Source organism: Melitaea cinxia, chromosome 7 (genome assembly GCF_905220565.1).
Source record: "Melitaea cinxia chromosome 7, ilMelCinx1.1, whole genome shotgun sequence".
Lineage (NCBI taxonomy): Eukaryota > Metazoa > Arthropoda > Insecta > Lepidoptera > Nymphalidae > Melitaea > Melitaea cinxia.
The window spans coordinates 6,736,541-6,757,096 of NC_059400.1; the positions used below are offsets into that span (position 1 = coordinate 6,736,541).

Sequence of the window (20,556 nt, forward strand, 5' to 3'; positions counted from 1 at the left end):
TTTAGATAAGAATTAATATCATGTTTATAAAAACACCTTCGCAAATAATGCAATATGAAGAAATTTGATTAAGTATAAACAAGGTTATGCTGTGTGGCTACGGCACTAAAGAATTTAGCCACTCCCTCTCTTCCCGTGGGTGTCGTAAGAGGCGACTAAGGGATAACAAGGTTCCACAACCACCTTGGAACTTAAGAAGCCGACCGATGGCGGGATAACCATCCAACTGCTGGCTTTGAAATACACAGGCCGAAGACGGGCAGCAGCGTCTTCGGTGCGACAAAGCCAGTACTGCGGTCACCAACCCGCCTGCCCAGCGTGGTGACTATGGGCAAAACACATGAGTTCACGTTATTTTTGGCGTCAACTTGTGGAGACCTATGTCCAGTAGTGGACTATATAGGCTGTAATGATGAAACAAGGTTATAGTGAGCCAACCTTTAAAGATGACATATGCTGTCGCGGACTTTTTTTTTTAGAATTTACAGGGAAACAATTCTGTCATCCATGATTTTTGCGAAACTTTAACTGTTACCGCAGATGAATTAATTGAATGAATTTTTTTGATATGATATTAAAAATTGTTTAGAATTTCCTAATGTGTGAGTAACACAAAAATAAATCATACGAATTAAAAATAGCATGGTGTCGTCTCCTGTCAAAGAATTCACTGTAGTGTGAAACTTTGAATACGCACGAGTGCTGCAAAGGACTCATTATAGACGGCGCCACGCTTAGACCGAATATAAAATCATCATATCAAAAAAAAATTCGATCTAGCGGTTACATCGTCCCATAGCTTAATTGACTAAAGCACCGACCCTAAGTGAGAGATGCAGTTTCGATTCTCGCAGGATCGGTCGATTTTTGATATGATATTAAAAATTGTTTAGAATTATATTTTTGTTGGAAAGGAGATATCCCTAATTTGGTACTATGATAAGGAAACCAGGATCTGATGATGGGATCCCAGAGAAGTCGAGGGAAACTCTCGAAAATCCGCATAACTTTTTACTGGGTGTACCGATTTTAATGATTTTTAATTTAATCGAAAGCCGATGTTTATTATCATGTGATCACATTTAAATTTCTTCATCGAGATCTAATTACAACTTTTGGAGTAATCGTTGATAATGCGTATTTACTTGACTAATTTTTCATCTATCTACGTTGTATTACTTGTCGATATAATTGAAGTCCGTTTTTCTTCGTTTGCCTGCAAACACAACTATTATCTGTTGTTATCTGGATTCCAGATAGATCTATCTATTTTGGAATCCCTGTTTCAAACACAATAGTTCACAATATCTTCTCATACAAATTATCGTTTTTAACCAATTTCCAAAAAAGGGGGAGGGTCTCAATTCGACTGTATTTTTTTATGTATGTTACTTCAGAACTAGAGTGTCGGGGATAAGTACAACAACAGGCAGGTTTTGAAAGGAGTCGGGACAACGCTATCCACGGTAATGTCGTAGTGTGTGACAAAGGTCTAAGCTCCTTGGCCAAAGAGGAATGGTAGAAACCGGTTGTACTGAGCCCCTCTGAATGGGAGACCGGATGAAGAAAAACCTGCATGGATGGTTTTACAAGGCGCCACGCGCATCACGTCAACAATAAGGCCCACGTGGAAACCGAAGGTTTTGTCTGTGCAATACAAAATCGGGTGTTTATGACGAAAAACTAGCGAAGTACCTAGTTTTATAAAATAAAAATACCAGAAAGCCTTATAATATAATTCATATTTATTTCCACTACGCATTAATCGAAATAACATCTATATAAATATGTTACATGATGTATAATACAATATTATAATTGCTACAAGATATAATTTACTCGTAGATCCATTTTTTAAGGATGACAATGAACAGTAGCAATCTTTAATAATAGCGTCGTTGTAGTAAACTTTTAAATCTTCTAATATGTCTTCTACAAACTTGTCTCTATTTATAACTTTTATGTTCCCATTGTGAATTTTTTCCGGGAAACTGGAATCTTCTGCGTAGCTTTTATCATAATTTACGTTAAAAAATTTCGGATTTTTCTTGAATTTATATTTTGGAGATTTGTTTATTTTAATTTTTGACTTGTCATCTTCTACGTAGTCATACGGATTTTTGTCATCAGCATCGATATCATCATCATCATCATCATCATTGTCGTCGTCGTCACCCTCTTTACTGTCTTCAGTTTTGGAGAGTTCCTCGTAAATGTATGGTTTCTTGATATTCTTATATCTTTTACCATTCGTTAATTTTAAATTATTAACGACATCAGGATGATAATAAGAATTAAAGGGATCTGTAGTTATACCCACAAAGTAGGGGTAAGCATAGTAAGGAAAATACGTAAGTGATACAGAGTAATCTTCAGAAGTCCTTGTGCATGCAGTAACAAATGCCAAATCATTTTCAGTGTGTGTACAAATTTTTTCAGTATTCAATATACCGTTATTTGAATGACTACAAAATTTATTTTGATTACATTTTACACAAGTACACTGTCGTGTAGCCTGTTGTTGCATATATGATAAGCTTGCTGGGTTATGATTTGGAATAACTGAAAAACTTCTTACTTCGAGTACTTTCTTACTTGATTCAAATTGCATATTTAAGTTGCAATTTTGACGTTCATCCTTTTTTATTTCTGTTGTTTCTGACCTAATCAAGGGGTTGTAATGTACTCCATTACTTGTCGGCTTATCGGTACAGGTGGTCTCAAATTTTGGTTTAATATTTACTTCATGTACTTTCTCAATAGGCCATTTCTGGTTTATTTCAAGTGTAGGAGTGACAACATTATTTTTAAAAGACATATAAACTGATGACAGTAGATCTTTTTCAAACAAATGTTGTTTTATAGAAAACATTTCGTTGGACAACATTTTGTCAAAAATATTGGATTTTAAATTTGTAGCTCTTTTTGTATTTAGAATAATACTTAAAAAATTATTATAGTTCGTTGTTTTTGTCCTATTATACAGCCCGGTATCTGAAAAGATAATCAAGATAAAATAATGTAAATTACTTAATATAAAGGTTCTAGAATATAAGTTTATTCTAATACCATTTGCATTCGTTATAGCACCATTATTGTCTCTTTTAACATTAAAACAATTCCCTTGAGAAATATAAATTGTCAAAACACTATAAAACACTAAAAACATAACCAAAACTAATTATGCCATCCATTGTAGTACAAATGTCTCTAAGGTAAAATTTCAATAGAAAATAATCTATTAGGCTAAGAAAAATATTTATTTAGAAGTGACATTTTATTTATTCATTGATGATTTAAACAAAATTATTATGCTAAAATTATTTTTCGTTTTTACAATTTATTTTTATGGTACATATGGATATGAGAAAATTGACTATTGTGAAATATGTCCAAACCACACAATGTGTAAATACAAGGTGAGACAGATATTAGAAAAGCATTGAAAATCAACTTCATATTACTTGTAAAGTGACACAGGAGTAAATCATAGTGGGTGCCGTTGACTGTGAACTTTTAATTTATTTACAATTTTTAACTTATTCTATCGTTTCAGACTTTAGGACCAAGCTCAAATTGCTTAAATTATGACTACACTGCCTTGTTAACAGATAATGACATTAATACTATAATCGAAAACATTAATCGTCGAAGAAACTTTATTGCTTTGGGTCATTCAAATTTCTTACCTGGGGCTGCAAACATGAAAAAGATTGTAAGAATTTTTCTAAATAATTACAAAAACATTTTTATTAATCTTTAACATCGCAATAGATAATAAGACAAAAATAACATATTTAGAAATCGTTTATTCTTTAAATTAGTAGGGCACAGCAGGAATTTCCTGCTCAAAATATGGAGCAGCCCGACTGGGGTAGTACCTCGACCTTACAGAAGATCACAGCAAAATAATACTGTTTTCAAGCAGTATTGTGTTCCTGTTGGTGAGTAAGGTGACCAGAGCTCCTGGGGGGATTGGGGATTGGATCGGTAACGCGCTTGCGATGCTTCTGGTGTTGCAGGCGTCTATAAGCTACGGTAATCGCTTACCATCAGGTGAGCCGTACGATTGTTTGCCGACCTAGTGACATAAAAAAAAATTGTATTTATTATCTAATAAATATTCCCAAAACTACTGTTATAATAGAGCTGAAACTTTGAGTTGTGCATTTAAATATACACATTATCTCGAGTAAAACATGAGAAGCTTTTCTTTTTCTTTTTGCATATTTCCATATGCTATTACGGATGATCTAAATTTATTCCAATCCCTGTATTTTGAGAAACATATTAAGCGACTAAAGTTTTTATTCATCTTAGAGCTGGTCTCAAGAATTAGCATTATCTGCTCAGCTATGGGCGAACCAATGTGACCAACAATTACAACCAGACAAAGAAGACCAATGTCGTGATATAGGTACAGAACCGTAAAAATTCGTTATCTTTGATTATGATTGCATTAATTTCATTGTTAATACGATTGTTCCTATAGATGTTAAAAATGATTTCGTAGTATATATATTCAAAATAACACTTTCATTAATAGCATCCCACTTGTATGTGTATTTTATAAACATGAATACAGTTCTTTATGCTCCTATACAAATAAAAAGTATGTTCAATTTCTCGTAAATGCTTTTTGACTTGTATCGTATTTTCAGAAAATATGAAAGTAGGACAAAATATTGCCACAATAACCGGACCATCAGCTGGTTTTAATGTAAAAAGTTTCGTGGAAATTTGGTTTATGCAATCACTGGTCTATAATGGAAGCGTAACCTATTACAATGAGTAAAGACGTATTTATTCGTTATATTTTGTGTCACATTTAAAAATGTATATTCTACCACTAACATAGTGATAGATTGACTTTGTACGTTTAGATTGTCGAATAAAATACAATTGTTTTGAATAGGTCAAAATTCATATTTTAATAGGTCACTATTTAGCTGCATCTATCATACTTATTTGAAATTCTTTTAAAAATGTTATTATATTTTAACATTTAGTTTCTTTTTAAAGTTATAATAAAAATAAAATAAAATGTAACATACTAGTGGATATTAGTATTTCTATTTGTTCTCTAGTTGGATTTTTTTTTATATAAAAGTATCTTTATTTATAATATTCATTGTGAGGTAACAATCAATAAAAATTAGTAATCAATGTCACTAAAACCATACAACAATCATGTTACGTTTCAGGTCTCATGGTAACAAAAGTAATCAATTTACGCAATTAATTTGGGCAAACACAGAAAAAATTGGATGTGGTAAAGCTAAATTCACCGTAAGTACCTTTTGTGTAACTGTACGCTTCAGCCTGTAATATCCCACTATGAACAAAGGCCTCTTTCCCAATGTAGGAGAAGGATCAGAGCTTAATCCACCACGCTGCTCCGATTCGGGTTGGCGGATATATTCCCTACTATGAGTAACGATCGCTATCAGGTGTACATGATAATAACCGGGACCGACAGCTTAACGTGCTCTCCGAGGCACGGTGCGGTGGGGAGACGCACAAAGACTAACAACCAGACCGGAAATAAATATAAATATTTGTATAAACACAAATAAATATATACTCCGAGCGGGAATCGAACCCGCGACTGCCAGCGCAACAGGTACAATCCATGGCTGTGACCGTTGCGCCAACGTGGCGTCGTTGTCGTGTTGCGTTGGTGTAACTGTACGCAAGTACATAATACCTATATCTATCCATTTTATTAATTAAAGGATACTTGTATTAAACTATACATTTGGCTATTATTGACTTTATAACTTTTACAACGCACAAAGTATATGATTTGTTTTTTACAATTTTAGTGTTCTTTATGAATTTGTACTATTTAGTTTGTGTAGTTTTACTCACGTCTAGCATTTAGTAAATGAAACCAGGTGAACAATATCAAAACTACGATCGTCGAGAGACTCGTTTGTAACTTTGCTCCCAAGGGTAACGTACACGGAAAACCAGTATATATTATTGGCTACGCCGCAACTCAGTGTTCAGATAATATGCAACCCGACAAGTTCTTTTCTGGCTTATGCAGTGAACCAGAAATAACAAATGAAATTGTTAAGAACATGAAGCAGTCTACAGGTCATAATTAAATAATTAAAATTATCGTTTTTAAACGGTCTTTTTTTTAAATTAACATTAATTTTTAGGTAGGAAAATATCAGCATCTCCACTTTCCACCAGTTTACTCCGAATTAGAAATTTATTTAATGATTCTGAGGTAAAAGAAATTGATCCTGTATATAACAATTTGAAGCTAATAAAAAACGATGACAAAAACGAATGTCTACAAATTATTAAAAAATCAGGCACTACTACGCAGGACATATTTTTTGGTATGTGTAATTTTATTTTTGCTCCAGTGGTGCCCGTGACTTCGCCCGCGTGGAATTTAACAAAAAAGTTATTGTTCAGTTCGCAGAGTTATAAAATAAATAAATTTCTAAAATAAAAGTAGCTTAAGTTACTCATTATTACATCAGCTAACTGCTAGTGAAAGTCCCATCAAAAACTGTCCAGCCGTTGCAGAGATTAGCCAGAACAAACAGACGGGCAGACAGACCGACAGAAAAATCGTAAAAAGTCCTATTTTGGTATATGTACCGTGTATACATCCACATGCATTTAGTAAAAAGCGGTTATTTTAATATTACAAACAGACATTCCAATTTTATTTATTTGTATAGATCTAGTAAAATGTGTCAAAAAAAAATCATAACGTATGAACAATTACTGTTAAATTATATTTGAGTAAAACAATAACTAGCTTATCTTCTATCTTCTTATATTTATAAAATCGTTCGGTCATTCACTCTTCTCGAATTCTCTAAAACCACTGGACGCAAGCAGATGCAGTTTTGCAAAAATATAATATATAGTTCGTAGACGTCCACTAAGAAAGGCTTTTTTGATAAGGCCCTATAAAGGGGTCAAAAGGCTCTTACAAGTTTCTATGAAAGTTCTTCATTTTTTGTGCTGTAAACTTGAAATTTGACGAATAGGTAGGTAAGAGTTAGTAGACTTCTACCAAAAACGAATTTCGCAATGAGGTCTAAGAGGCCATGAACATTTTTATAAAAGTCCTTCACTTTTAGTGCTACAAACATATAAAAGTTTATAAGGGTAAGTTTATATCTATACCTAGTAGACGGCCATAAGAAAGAATTTTGTGATAGGGCCGAATAAAGGAGGTGTAAAGGCTCTCACAAGTATTTGTTCTGTTACATATCGCTTCAGCCTGTAATATCCTACTGCTGCGCATAGGCCTCTTTCCCCATGCAGCCATGCCTAACAGTGGGATGCTACAGGCTGAATCATGAAACCTAGACCTAGGGTTTGAAATAGATCTTGAAAGTTTGTATGGCAAGTTCGTCATTTTTAAAGTAAGAAGCGCGAAACGCAATTTCTTTTAACTACAGATAAAAAAAAATTGAGGCTACTAAATAAAAATGAATAAATTTGCGTTTCAGTCTGTGTGGAAATTTTACTCATAGAGGGGTGTAATTTCATATGCAAGTTAATGTGGAATCTTTTATTTTTTAATTTAGAAGTATGAAACCTTATCCTTAGGCATTGGATCACGAAATTCGAAATTCTTTAAGGAGGTCTATGGCCTCTGATACTACTTCATAGGGATGAACAGTATTAGTGTCAGACATTTTATATTTAGTAGTATAAAAGTGCGAACGGACAATTTTTCTATTTAAACCCTAATCAAAAGCGAGTTCTGCAAGCATTTTGGTAGTTCTAGCGTTCAAAAGTCAAATTATAAAGGTGGTACAAAGAGATCATAAATTATTGTAATATTAAGTGCTACTTTACCCCCTTTTGTAAATTTACTGAAATTCTACGCGATCGAAGACTAGGGCAACCACAACTATATTATTTATTGCTTAATTTATCAAATCAATTGTATGTATTATATATATTTTTAGACGCCGTCAAACGAAGTCATCCTTTCGAAAACGACAATTTTTGGATAAATTACAGAAACAATTCTCAAAATAATTTTGATCTTCATCGACATAACAAAGGAGATTCGAGAGTATACCATGGACATGAACATAAAAACGATTTTGATTTAATGCATCCCGAAATATTTTATAAACATTCCCGTAGACACGACTTTACTAAAACTTTACTTACAAATAAAGAACAAGATTATAGAAAACATAACATAAATCCACAATGTACGCGTAATATGGGATCAAAGGTTTTTAATCAATACGATGTTTCAGAGTGTATTCCTTGTAAACTAAAAATATTAAAGTGTACGAGAAAACAGACAAAAAAATCCCAAAATGTTACACCTGTTTGTGAAAATTGCAAATGGCACACTCCGGATCGTGCATATTCAAACGATTTTTGTAAATGTAACAATTTTCCCACCAATTCTCCAAATGTTAATCGATGTATTAAGAATACAAACTGTGAATGTGTTTCCTTTGGTTGTCCACTTAAACCTTGTCCTAACATGCTCAGGGCATTAGGTCACACAGTAAGTAGCAACGTGGAAAAAGTAAAGGACTTTCGAAATTATGATCAATTTACGAAAAACACATTTAATAAACATAACCACGATTTACAAATTGTGGACCGAGGACGAAATCTAAATCCTGTTACTTACGAAAGCTTTAAAAAATTAGATAACCATAAGATTAAATTTTTCAGTGAAAGAAAAGAATACGATCCATATTACAGGCAGGTAAATTAATAAGTTACAGAACCACAATTATAATAAATCGGCTATAAATAATAAACTTTAACATTTTAGCAATTCAAAAAGGAGCGCACCAGAAGATGATTTAAATTTTAAGCCTTTTTGGCAAATAGATGGTTATTCAAACAAAAAACAGCAGCAACTAAAGTCTATAAAATATACTACATTAGCTAATAAAAAAAACAAAAAAATAATGAGAACAAAAAGTACTCCTAAAAAAGTTTTTCAAACAGAGCATATAACTATAAAATTTATCAATGAACAAAAAGGCAATAATATACGTATTACTGAAAAGTATTTATCATTTGATGAACTAATGCATCTTAGAAAATTTAATACAGGAAATTTCAGTGGGCGACGATTTCTTAACACAAATTCTGATGATAATGAAGGCATTCAATTACTAAGAAATTCGAATACATCTAATTCAACTAAATCTACAGAATATACTGCTAATACACCATTTATTCGCATGAAACAGTGTACACGGAAGTTAACTTGTACTTGGACTGCTGCATCTTTAACTGATAGTGCCGGTAGTATCATACCGGGTGGAGTTGGTGGCTTAATTGGAAACGTAGGTTCCCGCACGCCTCCAGGTTATGTCGAAGGCTGTACACGTACTTCAACATGTACTAGAGATTACATGAACAGAAATAAAATGGCGTCGCTAGACATTGAAACAACGACTCCGGAATTTGATACAGGTGATGACGACGATTACTGCGAACGTCGCTCTTTACATAAGCGGAATTATATCAGAAGCACTATAGTAAAAATAAACGAAAATAATATATCTTCTAAAAGTTCTTTAAATGTACCTGCAATTAATGATGAACATCAAATAAATGCATCATTTGATGATTGTATTTGTTACAAAAATAATATTCGAAATAAACGAAATCATATAAACAAAAAAAGTGGAAAAGATACCTTACTAAATTACAGGAACGTTAAAAGAGAAGAAAATTATGTTCAAAGTGACCATGAACGAAACGTATTATCTTATGGCGACCTATTCTATTACGTATTGAACAAAATTTTCAATAACTCATTGCACAATAAAAACTGTCTTTGCAATAATACGAACAATACAGACGTTTATAATTTATTAATATATTTGACAATATTAACAATATTCATATAATAAAATGATATACGAAATATCGTCCATTTTATTTTAATCGTTACAAAAAGCAGACGTTTGAAACCAGTCCTATTAAACAAATGTTAGGAACAATCTGTTGCGTACAACTGTATACGCAATGATATTTTTCCTGCAACTTTAAATTCCTTAAATCAGTAGCTAATTTTTTTAGTAAATCCATATAGTTAATAAATAAACCGCTATAGGCTTTCCTTTTATATCTTTTTAATTCTTGAAATGAAGAATTTAACCACCTATTATTGTTATATACTTGTAATACATTATTTACATTAGAACCTAAAAATTAAGCTGAAAGTTATAATATTAACTTAAAAATTTAAAATTTATAATATTTACATTTTATTTAAAAATAAATTCTACCATTGGGAATATTTACTGTTGGTAACATAATATCCCCTTTTATGTCGTCCGTAATAATGTCTGATTCAAGAACTTCCTCTAAAAAGTCTATTGTCCCACTCTTTCTTTTCAAATCTTCAATTTCTAGTGATATTTCAGATGTCGGTAACTGTTCGTCATATGAATCATCTGTTTCTTGTTCCGTTTGTACCTCTACTTCAGGAAAAAAATAATTTCCAGTAAACTCTTTATTGGATTTAACTTCTCCGAGCTCTGCTTGTATTTTGACAGGTCTTACATCAGAAATAACTTGTGTAATTAATTTAGCATTTTCTGTTGTTGAATATTTCTCTGTAATGATAAAATCGTATTATGAACCTATTTACAATTCAAACGATTTACTAAAAATATAAAAATTATACCACTGTGTCGAAATATCACAGCTTCCACTAAATCAGCAAGAATTGTTGAATTAAGACTGTCACTCTCAGTGGACTTAGTTGTAATTGGTGCTTCTTTTTTGCTATATAACTGTTTTATAATAGCTGCCACAGTTTTATCTGAGACTACAGGTTCAGAAGTAGAAAGTTTAGTAGTTGATAGTAATAATTCTCTTAACAGGTGATCGCTTCTTAGCCTACTTCTTAGTAATTCAATAAACTCATCGACAGCCAAAACCTCTCTACATTTCGTTGTAGTTTGTTCTTTTCGAGGCACAGGTGACATAGTAATATCAAATAAATCGGAAAAAAAATCAAACTGCGTGTCATAATTTTCTATGACTTCTGACGTGATTGATGTATGTTCTTCGTTTTTTTTAACCCCGAGATAATTATTTTTAGATAAATGCGGAACACCCTCAAAGTTATTAGACGATATAATTTTATCCAATATTGATGGATCTGTAGTAATCTCGTCACTGTTAATGATTTCAATAGGCGTTGATGACATTCTTGAAGCTAAAAAGTGTTACAAATTTTAGCCGTAATATTTATAATAAATAATAATAAATATCTATAACGTACACATACGCTTGTCTGCTCCTAAGGTGGGCAACATGATGCCTGTGTTATATAGGTATAGGCCGACTGATATTGCTACATTTGTTTCGTTTGTTCATAATTATATAAATAAATACATATATAGCGTACCCACATGTAATAAAAAGGAAAGTCGGGGAAAAAGTATTTTCGTATTTGTTGCACATGACAAACATCAGCTTTCGATTAAATTAAAAATTATCAAAATCGGTACACCCAGTAAAAAGTTATTGCGGATTTTCAAGAATTTCCCTCGATTTCTCTGGGATTTCATCATCAGATCCGGTGCATCCAGTAGAAAGTTATGCGGTATAATACAACGTAGGTCGACGAAAAAAGCGTCAAGTAAAAACGCATTATTAGATATAGCTCGAAAAGTAGTCGATCTCAAATAAATTTAAATGGGCCCAATCGACACACACCACCTTTCGATTAAAAAAAAATTTGTCGAAATCGGTCCGGTCCACACGGTCAAAAGTTCTGATGTAACATACATAAAAAATAATAATAATACAGTCTAATTGAGAACCTCCTCCTTTTTTGGAAGTCGGTTAAAAACAGATTCCCGTCACTTTTCATTTATTATTCAGTCCACCTAAATAAGTGAATCCAATGAAATAATTCGGTACATTTTAAAGTTTTACGTATATTTGTACGTATAATGTGTTTGCTCGCCAACGAAAAAAAACAGACTTCACTTACATCGACCAATAACAATTAATATAACTTAGGTAGACGAAAAATAGTCAAGTAAATGTGCATTATTTAGAATAACTTAAAAAGTGTTCATCATATCACAATCAAATTTAAATTTGACCATTTGACAAGCACCAACTTTCGATTAAAAAAAGAAACATCGCAGTATTAACTTTTGATGGAACGAATTCTGTCTGGGCAGGTAGTTTTATTATAAACTAGCGACCCGCCCCGGCTTCGCACGCGTGCAATGCTTTTACAAAAGACTTCTTAATAATATTCGTGCCAAATTTGAAGTACAGCCATGCAGTACTTTTTGAGTTTATCCCGACATACATACAGAGAAACAGACAAAAATTCTAAAAACTATGTTTTTGGCTTCGGTATCGATTGTAGATCACACCCGAAGTATTCTTTAAAAAAATATTCAATGTACAGTTTTGACTTTCCTACCATTTTATTATATGTATAGATAGATTAAAAAGCTAGTGGAAATTTTAAGGTTATTTTGTTACACCAAACTAAAACCAGAATAATTCATCACATCTCTACTATACATATATTGAACCCAGACTCAGGACGGGAATCGAATCCACAACCCCCGGACCAGAAAGCAGGAAACTACAAACTGCGACATATACATTGTAACAAGCATAATCAATAAGCCTTAAACAGCCTTAAGTTTTACGTTTATAAAGGAATGATTGATTACTTACAACATAAAAATGTAAATTCTGAGTCACATTTGCTACTTCCAAAAGTACACATAGAACATGGCACGCCAAAATTATAAACAGGTTCGTCAAGGCGGTTCCCCATAGGTGCAAAATTACATACCAATCTATGTACGGTTCTGTTTTGGTACGAATTCAAATCGATATTAATTTCCTAAAATATATTTTGTATTCGTAAACATGTATACTTTGTACCTATTATAATAATAAACGAAAGAACGAACTTTAAACTTAACTCCTGCACAACCAACTTGGACAGTATTACCCCACACTAATTGTGTAAAATATTCATAGTGTTGCATCCCTGTGACTGAAGACCTAAAATAGGTAGATAAAAGCGTATAATAAACAAATTGAATAACAAATGCAATGCAAATTGATTTCCTTCAACAATTTAATTATAAGTTATTAATTTTTGGTTTCGTGAAGTAAGGAACCGCTAATAAATAACCGCTAAATAATAAGCTAATTACTAAACATCGCTCTAATGTACCTCTTGATGTTTCCGGTCTTGGTGTTTGTCCTTGTGGGGTCTCCACACCGTGCCTTGCAGAGCACGTTAAGCTGTCGGTCCCGGTTGTTACCATAGACATCCGATAAAGAGCGTTACTCATAGTATAGGGAATATATCCACCAACACACAGTGGAGCAGTATAGTGGATTAAGGTCCGACCCTTCTCTTATATGGAGAAAGGGGCCTATGCCCAGCGGTGGCACGTCACAGGCTGCTTGTGCAGTATTATTTCTCAATTTGAGATTTTTTTACGTTTAAAACATACAAGAGCAAATTTCCAGTATTCGTGTTTTTAACTAAAAAAAACTTGCAAGAAAAATCCAAAGAAGTCTTTATGTAAGTAAATGTCTTTAAATAAAAGTCAGATCTGTATATTTTAGTGTTTGTCTACATAATAATATAAAAATTTGATAAAAGAAGGCTTATTTCCTAGACAGGAAAATTTACTCACGGTAAGTAACGGGATAAAATTGATACATTCACGTTCAGTAACTCCATATACCACAGATCAATCATAGATGTGGCAGTCAACCCCGGCGCTTCGCCATATATTGTAGCTACATTTTGACCCACTGACGTGTACTCTGTTTTAGATTTTTTTAAAACATTAATCAACTGACAACCCAATATTTTTTCTTTAATTCAACACCTATTACATAAATATCATTTTTCATAAAATTCAAGGTTCATTTATTTATGCGTAATATTCTATATTAAAAAATATTTCGAATACGAAAAATATTTAACGCTTCAAAAGTAATAAAAATTCCCTTTTATAAGATATTTTATTTGCCGACTTAATCTTTAAGGCTGTATGGCTGTAATAAAGAATAAAAAAATAGATATTTAATCAGTGAGAGTAGCTAAACTGGAAAATTAATACAGGCTGAAATAAAATGAACACGTGGGAAGAACACTTGGACATTGAACAATTAATCACGTCATCTCTAACTCAGGAATAAAGGAAAATGTAAAAGAATCGTCCTATATATAGTATACGAGTATAAAGCTTCAAGTTTTTTCGTTAAGTTCTTTATTCTCTTGGACGCTACGGCCTATTTATTCAATCTAAGTGACTCCGAAGTTTGTTTGCTTCGCTAGCAAAACCTAATAACAATTAAAAGGACGAGACAAATACATAAACAATTCATGTTGTCGTTTTTCGATACTCTTTAAGACATAGAACTGAAAATTACCGCATGTCTTATAGAATGCTTAAGATATTCTTATAAGTATTAAATAATTTTCTTTAGTCAGTCAGTCAGTCATTTCAGCCTATTGCAGTCCACTGAAAATAAAAAAGTAAAATACCAACGATTTGCGGGATCGATTCACGCTCGTGATTGATATTTGATTTGAACAAATATTTCTTTCAGGTTTCGATGTATGTCCTTGTGGGTCTCACCACCGTGCCTCTGAGAGCACGTTAAGCCATCGGTCCCGGTTGTTATCATAAATGAATACCTAATAGTGATCGTTACGCATAGTAGGTAACATATCCGCCAACTCGCAGTGGAGCAACGTGGTGGATTAAGCTCTAATCCTTCTATAGAATATTAAAAAGGTAGTTGTTTACTAACCCAAGTCTCTACATGTATCGGTGTTGTTATACAGGGTACTTTTTACACATTGATCTGCCCATCGCTGTGCTGAAATTTCCAACTCTTTGTTCCATTCCTATGAAACAAACATTTCGTTACGAGCATTTTATTTAATTAAATCAATCACAAGAGCCTAAGGACTCGAACATGGTGATTAAATGTGGTATGAACTGACACGCTTGAGTTTTTAAACTTGTTAATATGTACCTATTGAAATCCTGTTCCGTTTAATTATAACTAAAGAATAAAAAAATAAACGCTTCACACTCAACGGCCCCCAGTAGGTTTATTTTCTGTGTCGGGAGTCCGGAAACACACAGAATATATAAGCACAAACGCCCAGACAACGAACGGCAAACATATGTATGGCCAATACAAACGTTTATCATGTGCGGGTATCGAACCCGCAACAGCCACAAACCAGTGCTGTGACCGTTGCGCCAACGGGTCGTCAAATATAATACTATACTTAGAACAGAATACACACTATTTTGTTTGTTGAGTTGTATACAGGCTAATAAACCTTACCAATTTTACCATATTTACTGCGGCAGACAAAGAGCGAATTTCGCCTGACGCAACTTTATTTCTTCTACTATTTATTTTGTGTAACAAGTCTTGTTTCTCTTTTTTCGTAGTAAATAACCTTTCATAATTTATACAATGACTTGCTGGACCTGGAAACTAACAGGAGACGATTGTTAAAGTTAGTTCTTTTATCTTCATTTGTCTTTTATCACGATATACGACTGGTAGTAAATAATTTGCAGGGTAACAGTAAATAATGGACAAGATTAAGAACAAGCTACAACGTAATCTCACTCACACTCACTGCAGCCTATCGCAGTCCACTGCTGGACATAGGACTCCACAAATTCGCGCCAAAAATGGCGCGAACTCATGTGTTTTGCCCATAGTCACCACGCTGGGCAGGCAGGTTGGTGACCGCAGGGCTGGCTTTGTCGCACCGAAAACGCACACAACACACGTACATTCATGCCATTAGATTACAACATAATCTAATGGCATGAAATTCTAAACAGCCAAGAAATGTTAGTGAGCACTAAAAAGAATTTTGTAATATCGTTAATTATAAAAAGAAATAAAGGTTTGTCATTATTGAATCAGGCTAATAAGCAAGGCAGATACGCATGTTTTATATAATTTCAACATAATGTACAAAATTTTGAATAAAATTTACAAAATAATGAACACAACTTTGAATTATTAAAACAAAATTGAGATAGGAATAACTTCTGATTTATTCGTAAAAAAATTCGAAAGCACTCCGAAATACGCAACCTGAAATTTACATAGCACGTGTTGTTTAGTGTTATTACAAAATTTAGCACTACAATAATTTTTTGATTCACAATAACGCGACCAAAAACATAATATTACAAGAATCCAAGTTATAAGGAAATTTATTAATGAAGACATTGAAGGAATTTACACTGATGTTTATAAAATGTAAAATACATAATAATACAATGACAAATTGAATAATCCAGATGGTCTTTGTTGTTCAAATTTTCTTGCCATTTCAGCAAATTCCACATTAATGAAAACTTAAGAGGAAAGGGTACCGGGTCTTTCTCCATACAAACGTAGTCGACTGTTTTCTCCCTGGATAATGACACTAGATCAAATATTTTTGTGACATAGAACTCTTTGCTGCCATGACCATGCCCCTATGTTTTGATTTTTTTCATATTCTTATTATCATAGGAATTAGGAGACTTCAAAAACTCGAAATATTGCATAATTTTTTGTACATTTTCAGACACTCATTAAAAAAAATGTATGCATATTTTCAAAAAAATGAAAACATAGGGGCATAGCCGAAGTCTTCTTTTATTTTCAAAAAAAAATTTTTTTTAAAAATTGCCATGTTTTGAGGAGAAAACAGTCGACTACGAAACACTGTTTTGGTCAAAAATTATATACCTAAAACGGTCTGAGCTGCAGTTGTCCCTTTCTTGCTTTTTGGGGGATAGGTCTGGGGGAGGGAAGGGTCAAAGCAATACGTATATACGCCAGCGAAGTGATGCCTCATAGTCGACAATTATATCGATACACTAGTGATGTTATTTTTAGTCGATATTTTCTAAAATTCGTATTAACAAAATTAAATAATTTCTCTTTTCATAACTACAATAAAACCGTATTTGTATATGCGGTTTTTATTGTAACACTGTGCAAACCTGGGCTAACGAAGGGTTTCGCTAACAAATAACAATGATAATTATGGTAAATAACTGTGTTGTTTGTTTTTGGTATCAAAAGGGCTCAATACAAGGATTTCAAAAAAGTATATTATGATTATTATTACCGTAATACTAATAAAAAATACAATAGAAAGTTTAAAAAATTAGGACTACTCTTTCCCATGCCTATGCCAAGCAAGCTGCGAGCCGCGCTTCTTCCTCGCCTCCTAGGCGAAAAACAACTTCGGGGTTTACTCTTTCCAATATATTTTTTTATCAATTTCGGAATACTTTGTAAAAAGCTATGCATGGTCAAACATAAATAAATATAGGTACGTAGCGGCTTTAGAACCTCCTCTGTTTTTTTTCATCGGTAAAAAATTGCTTAGTTGTTTTCTTGACATTACTGAGGAGCAGATTATTAAATTTGGTCGAATCTATGTACCTATGCGATTCGTATTTGGACTTCGCAAATAGAATCATATTTCTGAATTGCGTAAAAAACTCAAGTGGCCCCACTAGCGTAGCATTCCTTGGAACCCCGGGAACCTTGGGACCCTGTATCAAAATTAGTGGGGGGACAGGCAAATGATGGGTAAAGATTTCTCACAAAAAATACTTGCATTGAATTAAAATAAATATTTATTGATTATAAGTTATAACTTCCTCCTAGAATAGACAATAGTGAGTGTAGTCTGCTGTAGCTGTTCCTGTTCCATCGAAATCCTTAGGGAATTTTTTATCAGTTTTAGTTTTGAAAAACATCAAGTTAATACCTCCGGAAAATTGGATGCAAGGCTATTGAATTTTATCAGTAATAATTCCATGAGTTCTTTAATGGAATGAATGTTTTGAATTTCGGATTTTAAGCTAGTTTAAAGAGCTTGTAGTTCCAAGCTGGAGAGTTATTAGCCTTGACCTGCAGCAATAGATGCGGGGGATCGTTCGCTTCAGCCTGTGAGGCCAATACTATTAGTGAATTCCTATGAATCTTCCGCATCTATATGGGGGATTCACAGGCGCATAACCTGAAGAAGAGATTCAACGCTGCCTCCAGGTCTTACAGGTAGTAAATCGCTAGGGCAAAGTTCAAACACAGCAGAATTGGCGAGAGACTATTGGGCTTTCCAAATGGAACCCATGCCTTTTGTTTCTTACAAAAGCTGTCGAAGGTAACTTTTTTTAGTCTACACTTCCATCATTGCGCGAACCTGAAGGCTCTCTGGCATATTATGCGAAAAAGTAAGCGAAATTCTTTGCACTCTTTTTGCGTCGAATTCAACTCTTGACGATGAGGGAAAAGCACCACCGAGCATTCCACGGTGCGAACACGCGATGCGTAATTTGCACTATGAGCAGTGTCGTTTGTCGTGTTCTGCATTATTTCGATGTCAAGAAGTCTAGTGGTACTAATTGTATCCACCAGTGGTTTGCAACCAATGTGCGAGCTTCGTGCGCAATGTTTCCGCGTACATTCAAAGTGTGGAATGACCTTGCTAAAATTTGGGGGTTTTAAAGCGTCTAGTGTCTACATCTTTTCTCTAAAGGCCATGGGCGACGGTAGCCGTTATAAATCAGATGGCTTCGTCTGCTTGTGTGCCCCATTCTTATATAAAAAAGATTAATTCATTGTTCATAATGATTAACTGAATCCCGAAATAAACGATACAGAATGTTATCAACAATTGGGCGCACGCTTGACTCGGATAAAAGGGGACTGCTTTTCAGACTTCAGTCATTTCTGAAGTTAAAACTCTATAGGTATGTATGACAGTTTTTTTATTCTTTTTTCCAGGAAGCACAAGATTAAGTGACATTGTGGATAGCATTTTACTAATTTTTGCTTACACACCTTAGGGGCCCTGTAAATAGGGGGCCCCGTATCATTGATACGGCTGACACGGCAGTAGTTACGCCCTGAGTGGCACCCAATTCCCTACTTCGGGTATACGTATATTCTCAACTTACTTTACTCTATTCTTTTTAATCCTGTTGTACCTGCTTATCTAAAACGACGATTTAAGTTTCTTAGTGATTCCAATGAACGAAGTTTTCGTTCTGAGGAAAGCTTACTTCTTGAATTTCCCTCTCACTCCTCTTTCGTTTATACTAAATCTTTCACTGTTCAAGCTTGTCGACTTAGGAATTCTATAGACGTGTAAAATCGGTTTCTATTTTTAACCCACTTCCAAAAAAGGAGGAAGCTCTCAATTTAACTGTATTTTTTATGTATGTTACTTCAGAACTTTTGACTGAGTGGACCGATTTCTACAAAAATTTTTTTAATCGAAAGGTGGTGTGTGTCATTTGGTCTCACTTGAGTTTATTTGAGATCTAACAACAACTTTTCGAGTAATATAAATAATACGTTTTTACTTGACTATTTTCGTCGACCTACGTTGTATTATACCGCATAACTTTTTACTAGGTGTACCGATTTTGATGATTTTTAATTTAATCGAAAGCTGATGTTTATCGTGTAGTCATATTTAAATTTCATCGAGATCTGATAACAAATTTTTGAATAATCTTTAATAACGCGTATTTACTTGACTATATTTTCGTCTACCTTTGTTGTATTACATGTCGATGTAATTGAAGTCGGCTTTTTTTCCTTTGCGTACAAGTCGAACTCGGTCCACCCAGTCAAAAGTTCTGAAGTAACATATATACAAAAAAAAAAAAAGAAAAATACAGTCGAATTAAGAACCTCCTCCTTTTTTGGAAGTCGGTTAAAAATCAATCTGATACGTATTATTATTTTCTGTTGGTGTTCAATAAAGTGTATTGTTATGTTACTCTTTAAAAAAATTCAATCGATTACGTAATTTGCCTAACTAAAAAAACATAAATAAAATAATAATTGAAAAAGTCGCCTTCATGATTTTTGTAAGTGTACAGTACATAATGTTTGAAATTGGTGTAATTTATTTAGCTATCTTTGTGTAATTATTGAATTTTTATCTTGTTCCAGCTTTTTCAATTGACTTTCTAATAGTTGTTCTTCACGCAGGCGGCTTTTCTTGTTTTTTTTTTATTTATAATATTATTTTTAACCATTGTTATATCGCCGCAATTATATGTTAATTAATATATATAACCTATACCCATGTATTAACAACTGCGACAAATATGAGATATTACAAATTATATAGGTACTAAGGCAAACATTTTATACTGTGTATGTACTACATTACATATATATACTATACTTACACTTATACTATGTACTACATGTATACACTATAATTATGTATGTATTTCATTACCCATTCTTACACACACCTCAACCATGTAATTACATACCTAATTCATAAATAAAGTACCTAAGTATTTCGATAATTACCCACAAAAATATAGACATGTATCAAGTCACAAAGAGTATCCAATTCAAAATAATAAAACATAAATAATAAGTAGTTTACGAAATTCAATAATAGTAAGCCGAGTCACAGCAATACGATGCAGAACAAATTCAATAAAACAAGCCAAATTCAGAAAAATAGCACTATGCGCT

The 20,556-nt window shown here is 33.2% G+C and overlaps 2 protein-coding genes across 2 annotated transcripts; one reads left to right on the top strand and one right to left on the bottom strand.

The window, feature by feature from the left end:
• The first annotated feature begins 3,404 nt into the window (after positions 1-3,404).
• On the top strand, positions 3,405-9,774 carry LOC123655136. Its single transcript, XM_045590972.1, has 10 exons — positions 3,405-3,419; positions 3,557-3,715; positions 4,321-4,417; positions 4,662-4,791; positions 5,205-5,289; positions 5,898-6,094; positions 6,175-6,356; positions 8,692-8,725; positions 8,795-9,447; positions 9,689-9,774. The coding sequence occupies exons 1-10, from the start codon at positions 3,405-3,407 to the stop codon at positions 9,772-9,774; spliced, it is 1,638 nt and encodes a 545-aa protein (XP_045446928.1).
• A 153-nt stretch (positions 9,775-9,927) lies between these two features.
• Positions 9,928-15,830, bottom strand: LOC123655137. The gene is made up of 9 exons (XM_045590973.1): positions 15,825-15,830; positions 15,361-15,516; positions 14,812-14,908; positions 13,683-13,815; positions 12,942-13,035; positions 12,700-12,871; positions 10,670-11,206; positions 10,269-10,598; positions 9,928-10,118 (listed from the first exon to the last, which is right to left on the bottom strand). Exons 1-9 carry the CDS (start codon positions 15,828-15,830, stop codon positions 9,928-9,930), a joined length of 1,716 nt encoding a protein of 571 aa, XP_045446929.1.
• Between the last annotated feature and the right edge of the window lie 4,726 nt (positions 15,831-20,556).

Excerpts from the sequence above, each read along its gene's own strand:
- LOC123655137 (XM_045590973.1), bottom strand. Across the intron at positions 14,909-15,360 it reads CAGTAAATATGGTAAAATTG|GAATGGAACAAAGAGTTGGA; the intron begins GTAAGGTTTATT and ends TTTGTTTCATAG. Across the intron at positions 13,816-14,811 it reads CGATACATGTAGAGACTTGG|AGTACACGTCAGTGGGTCAA; the intron begins GTTAGTAAACAA and ends AATCTAAAACAG.
- LOC123655136 (XM_045590972.1), top strand. Across the intron at positions 3,716-4,320 it reads CTGCAAACATGAAAAAGATT|AGCTGGTCTCAAGAATTAGC; the intron begins GTAAGAATTTTT and ends TATTCATCTTAG. Across the intron at positions 9,448-9,688 it reads GACTCCGGAATTTGATACAG|GAACGTTAAAAGAGAAGAAA; the intron begins GTGATGACGACG and ends ACTAAATTACAG.